At 30.8% G+C, this 6652-nt stretch overlaps 2 protein-coding genes across 2 annotated transcripts; one reads left to right on the top strand and one right to left on the bottom strand.

Moving 5' to 3' along the window:
• Positions 1 to 189: 189 nt before the first annotated feature.
• LOC125850173 (monooxygenase 3-like) lies at positions 190 to 1315 on the bottom strand. Its single transcript, XM_049530056.1, has 3 exons — positions 1201 to 1315; positions 654 to 800; positions 190 to 488 (listed from the first exon to the last, which is right to left on the bottom strand). Exons 1-3 carry the CDS (start codon positions 1272 to 1274, stop codon positions 395 to 397), a joined length of 315 nt encoding a protein of 104 aa, XP_049386013.1. The 5' UTR covers positions 1275 to 1315; the 3' UTR covers positions 190 to 394.
• A 2467-nt stretch (positions 1316 to 3782) lies between these two features.
• Positions 3783 to 6426, top strand: LOC125850174 (stem-specific protein TSJT1-like). Its single transcript, XM_049530057.1, has 4 exons — positions 3783 to 4067; positions 5004 to 5247; positions 5573 to 5693; positions 6070 to 6426. Exons 1-4 carry the CDS (start codon positions 3862 to 3864, stop codon positions 6261 to 6263), a joined length of 765 nt encoding a protein of 254 aa, XP_049386014.1. The 5' UTR covers positions 3783 to 3861; the 3' UTR covers positions 6264 to 6426.
• The last annotated feature ends 226 nt before the right edge of the window (positions 6427 to 6652 follow it).

The raw sequence follows: 6652 nt of genomic DNA, 5'->3' as shown, positions 1-6652 counted from the left end.
CACGTTATTCAAAATGAACTTAATTTCATTGTTGAAATCATAGGGATTTGGACATTAAAACCACGTCACTCTGTACTTGTGAACAATACAAAAAATTGGGTATGTAGAATCCTCTGAATATGCTATTCATACTTAAGTCCTTCGTAAACAAATGTGATTGTTCTCTACGAAGATCGATGTTGTGAAAATCGGAGGTTTGCATTACTTCAACGTTTGTGAGGAGTCTTTATATCAATGGTTAGAAATTTATACATCTCTATAGATTGCGATACTCAAAAAACCTCTAATTTTAGAGAATTCCTAATTTGTCTCACATGCTAGATTATCTAGTGTTGGAACAAAATGAACATACACAAACACGAATAGATAAAAGGACTTATATAACCGACCCCAACTAATATGAAAATTGGTATAATGCTAACCTGTTATTCCCCACAAATGATACCTCCTTGATAGGTGCACCTGAATCAGCTGAGAAACTTTTAAGCCTGCACATCAACTCGAATGTATTTTGGACGATCAGTTTTTCAACTTTCTTCCATATCTAGAACTCCGGAAAACACATTTGACCTTAAAATGTCATAAAAATCCACAATTGAACTTCAAGTTGTTAGTAATCCTAAATCCTAGCTAATAATAAAGAGGTAGCTCACCCAGTAATGGATAAGGAACGTTGTCTAAGAGAGTCCCCAATGCCCAATGCATCCAAAGCTCTCCAGGCATTAGTCCACAACGCCAATGCAAATCCAGTAGCTCGCAACGAATCTGCTGATTCCAACACAACACTCCGCAGCCCCAACCTACATATTACATACAAGACACGCCTTCCATCGAGTTATTTCTCAAATCGTCACTCAACTAATAGCGCTATTATATCATAAATATCATATTCTAGAGAGGCATAATACATAAATATATCATCTAATTTTGCCCCACATCTATGTCATCCAACTTTGGGACCGTACAAGTAGACTGTTAAATTATTCAAAAGTTGAACAAGCTAAGTAAACACACCCATCCCATGTGGCATTCTACGTGACAGTTCTGCATCTACCTGGCATCCTAAGTGTATTACTACTTATGCACATCTAAAAGTGGAGGGCATAAATGTTCGTTCAAATGCATATGCCCTTCTAAATCAAACTTTTGGAAGTAGATGATGTAATTATTGAACAAGTATTTTAGAATAGCAATTATTACCTGTGAAGGGCCAAAGAAGTAGCAAGACCAGCTATGCCAGCACCAACAATTACAATGTTTTCTTCAGTCTCCATTATTTCTCTGTTTCTCCCAATTTTATTTAATTAATAGATGCAAAAATCCTCAATATATATATTAGTGCAGCCAATCATTATTCATTAAACAAATGGGTCCAAAGAATATAAATGACGCAAGCTCCTACGTTAGCATTTTCAACATTAGTCAATCTTGACGTTAGCCGCCATTGACGGATGTTTTAACTTAAACAGACTAGTACTACATTATTATATATATCATATATCAACGTGGTGTAGTTGTAGGACTATTTCACCCGTTAATTAGAGATTTTAAATTCGAGCATAGGGTATGAAATTTTGTAGAGCGTCATTCTTGAAAGGGTCCTGTAGCGAAAATATTGAACAAGTAAAGATGAACAGAGTATTATTTTTTCAAATATGTTTCTATATTCTGTGTATATTTTTTCCAACTTATGTTTATAAACATTGATATGGACAAAGGGTAAATAGCAAAATGGATTAATTTATTAATGATTTTTAATCACTGTGTAATATAGAAGGTGTCCATTTAACATTAGATGAGAGGGAGTAATGTTAAATTTAAAAGACATGATTAATTTATTAATGATTTTTAATCACTGTGTAATATAGAAGGTGTCCATTTAACATTAGATGAGAGGGAGTAATGTTAAATTTAAAAGACATATTACATAAATATGTCATTTAATTTAGTTTCAGCTGCCATTTATGTCCTTCAATTACTTTGGATGTACACAAATAGTCATTTTAACTAGTATAAAGTTGAATAAATAAAATATATGCATTCTACATGATATATATATATATATATATATATATATATATATATATATATTGGGCATTACGTAAGATGTGAACTGTCATATAAAACGTCAAGTAGAATATATGTGTCTGCGAGTACACAAATATAAATATCTATTTATGTACATTTAAAATTAAAGAACATAGATATCAATTGAGGCCGAAAAAAATAATAATAGATCCAACCAACAAATATAATAGTACAATATTTTTAAATAAACAAACAATTATATCAATGATGACACAGCCAATAAAAAATGACGCGTGGCATTTAAGAGTGAAACCGTAGCATAAATATTTTGGCAACCAACAAACTAAATATAAAGGTTTTAAAAGAGTTAAATAATGTAATAATATCGATTGAATTCTAACCTTAGCAACTAAGTTGGTTGATTACTTAAATTCTCACCTTGTTGATGAAGATTCGATATTTCATCCCTAATTAATTTTATTTTTTAGCAAAAGTAGGAATCCAAGCAATGTTATATAACATGGCTTCTTACGTTAAATAAAATATGAATATTAAATAAAATTGATTCAATCAAACTTTAAAAAAACAATTTGAAAATATTGCATAAATTAGAACAAAAATGAGTAATATGCTTTTGCAAATAGTGAGAGATTATGGTTATTGCCACTAAAGATCCAGTTTTTATAAGTAAATTCTAGTTCACAATACTTGGGTTGGAGAATTAGTTCACCTGGTTTTGCCACATCACTAACGGCGAAAATATTTTTTATTTCAACATATAATAAAAGATATAGGTGATCTATTTTATATAATTCATGAGCAATTTTAACTCTTTTCTGTAAATTCAACAATTCAATTTTGATAAATTAATATTATTTTTCAATTCACTTTATTAATTAAATTGATTTTTGCACGACCCTAATACCATCAAATAAATTGTTATAATCACCCACAGATTTGTTAAAGCTTGTTGGCCCCATATCAAGTGGTAAAAAGCTCAATTTATTTTTCTTCTTTTAATAGAACAAACAATTCGGCTGGCTGACATAAAGCTTAACAAAAAGAAAAATATAATCAGAAAGAAAATATTTGGAGGAATAAATAGAAAAATAACTATATGGATAAGGATATGACTTATGTACATTAATAAAAAAAAATGTGAATTTCTATACAATATATTAATCGTCAAAATTAAAAAATATTTTTTAAAAATTTGTGATTTCAATTTATATTGCAATTTATAGTTTTTCAAACAAAATTTGTAAATATATGTCTCTACTCTTTACTCCATTGTCTCAATTTATGTGACACAAATGAAATTAAAAAATTGATGGTAAGTTTTTGATATATTATTTAAATTATTGATTATAGTTATTAATATTATATATATAGACACACACCATAATAAGAATAGAGCATTTTTGGATAAGCTATTAATATTATGGTACTGATAGTTTTGAATCAAACTATCATAAAAGAGAGATATTTTTAAATTAAGTTAATTATTTTTTCAGTTTAATATAGTTTAAATTAAATTTTTTTGGTATAAATATTATAGTAAAATCTAAATGGATAAAGACATCATAAAAATACGAGAAACCTTATCCATCCTCATCATTGTCACGTCACACTCTATCACTACAAGATAAAATTGACATATTTCATCTTTAGCCTCCCTTATTATTATTACTATACTATAAAAATAAAAATAAAAATAAAAACAAAAACAAAAACATTAGTGTAAAAAGTTTATTATATATACTCTCCTTAGTAACCAATTTCTTTTATATTGTTGCTAGATATTCATCTTGAAGTTCAAAAAAAAAAAAAACAATGTTGGCTATATTTCACAAGGCATTTGCTCATCCTCCTGAAGAATTAAATAGTCCTGCATCAAAAAAATGTTTACTTCCTCAACAAACACTTCAAAAATTCATCTCGACTCGTCCATTTGACACCTCTTATGTTACCTTTGGAGATGCTGCTGCTCTTGCTTTTGTTCGTCCTAATTGCACTTCTTTGCTCAATCACACACAAAGGTAAAATAATTATTACAAATTTTAATACTTTTTTCGTTATATTTTATGTGATACTGTTTGATTTGATGATAGGATAAAGTTGTATTATGAATATCCTTGTATGAGGGTATAGGTGGCTTAGATCGCACCACTTAGGAGTTGGAGTGAGTCATTTTTGTCAAATTATGTGTGAACTTGAAATGCTTAGTGAATTATGCTGCCTAATTAGTAGATTATTTTTGTTTTTAGAGATTTATACACGAAGATATAGAGTATTTCACGTACTTATATTATTAAAAACTAAGATAAGCTTAAATGGACTGATATGAACACTAACGATGACCCCAAATTAGCTACAAATTTGGTCACTTCTTCATTGCTAAATACTTCGTTTCATTTAGTTGTCACGTATATTAAAAGTAATTATTTTTAAATATTTGTCAATTTAATAAATCAAAAGAAAAAAAAAATACTCCTTTTGTTTCACTTTCTGTGACACTGTTTGACTTGAAATGAACTATTGAAATTTGTGGTCTAAAATAATTTTTAGATATTTGTGCCATTGAAATTCATTTCATTAGGGGTAAAAATGGTATTTTAAAGTTAAATTGTTTCTAGTAAAGTGACATTCTTTTTGGGATGGACTAAAAAGAAAAGTATCCCACATAAAATGGGACGGAATTTCCCCCTTAGCATTAGTTATTTTCGAATTTAGAGAAGAGAAATAAATAAAGACTAAAAAAATTAATAAGATATATATAAGTCAAATAACACCCCTAACTATTTTTTTCTGAAGAATTGTATAAAATAATAGCCTAACAAGACAACTAAATATGAACGGATGGAGTAGCTCGTAGCTAACTTCTTGCTGAATACAATTTTGTTGTTTAGCTAAAAAAAAACGTTTTTAGCGTTGAATTTCTTGAAATTGAAGCGCGATTATTATTGTTGTTGTAGGTATTTTTGTGGTTATGATGATATTTACTGTTTGTTCATGGGGAATTTGAACAACTTATGTGCACAAATCAAACAATATGGGCTATCACCAAAAGGTACAAATGAAGCCATGCTAGTTATTGAAGCCTACAGGACACTTAGAGACAGGGGACCTTATCCAGCTGATCAAGTTATTAAGGATTTTGAAGGAAGTTTTGCTTTTGTTATCTATGATAGTAAGACTGGAACTGTATTTGTTGCTTTGGTAAGTATTTGTATTACTCCCTCCGTTCTGTTTCATACGAGTTAGTTTGATTCGACACGAAGTTTTAGAAAGAAAGATAGACTTTTGAAACTTGTAGTTTAGAATAAGTGATATATGTTTGTGTGGCTATAAATCATTTTATTTGGGATAGAGGGAGTATTATTTGATTGTTCATTTACTCAAACTTTGTTTCAATATGTTTGTCTGATTTTGACTTGATATGGAGTTTAGGAAAATAGAACAGACTTTTGAATCTTGTTACGTTAAAGTAAAGATATATTATATGTACCAAAATGTCATTTAATTTGTTGTCGTATAAGTGCAGGGTTCAGATGGTGGGGTGAAGTTATTCTGGGGTATTGCTGCTGATGGATCTGTGGTGATTTCTGATGATGTAGAGGTTATTAAAGCTGGATGTGCCAAGTCATTTGCACCCTTTCCCACAGGTAACATCTACAAGGAGTTTCATGTTTAATAGATGAAATAGTTTGGTGAAGTAGCGTCGGATGTGTCGAAAGGGGAGAAATAGTTGAGCGGAATCTAAACGTTGGCCAAGTAAGAGAATAGTTATGAACCCTGTCGACCACTCGGGGATGGTGAAGGAAGAACCGGCATCCCCTTGGGGTTATATTGCACTTGGAAGAAGTAGAAGAAAGAATAAATATAGTGGTATTCTTCGTCTAGTAGTAAATAGGAGAGGAAGTTGAATTTAGTTCTTTGGGCTTACAAAATTTGATTCACTGACTTGATTGACTTGGCTACATCTGCCCCTCGTCTACTTACGTTCAAATTTAACATGATAACTTTCCTTGAAATGCACAGGTTGTATGTTCCATAGTGAGAAAGGACTAATGAATTTCGAGCACCCGATGAACAAGATGAGGGCCATGCCAAGAGTAGATAGTGAAGGAGTAATGTGTGGAGCTAACTTCAAAGTGGATATGTATTCAAGAGTTAACAGCATCCCTAGAGTTGGCAGTGAAGCTAACTGGTCTGATTGGAACACTTCTTACTAAGTCGATTCAACGCCATTTTCGAACTTCCTTTAGTGTTTCTTCTGTTTTGGTTCCATTTTCGAGTTTGTTTTAGGTTTGGTTTCTTCCTAATTGTACGTGCTTTGCACCTGTGTATAACGCTTGGAAAATAAATGAAACATTAGAAATGATTCAGCTTTGAAAACTTTCTATACAATCGACGTTAGCTATTTAAACGACAAGGTTAAGATAAATCTATTGATCAATGTGAATTTCGAGAGTGGAATCCATGACCCTCAGTACCACAAAATTTACTGAGTGAAAATGTTTGAAGCTGGTGTCTTGGCACATTGAATAATCCTTTTGTAGAGAACCTCAACTAAATATGCCATCGAGCTATCAGAGGGTTAGGGAGGGAATAGCCTTTCAGT

The sequence above is a fragment of the Solanum stenotomum genome, unplaced genomic scaffold (assembly GCF_019186545.1).
Source record: "Solanum stenotomum isolate F172 unplaced genomic scaffold, ASM1918654v1 scaffold14706, whole genome shotgun sequence".
NCBI classification, from domain to species: Eukaryota; Viridiplantae; Streptophyta; class Magnoliopsida; order Solanales; family Solanaceae; genus Solanum; species Solanum stenotomum.
Note: the sequence above shows the minus strand (reverse complement) of the source record. Positions and strands in the feature narration are given on the sequence as shown.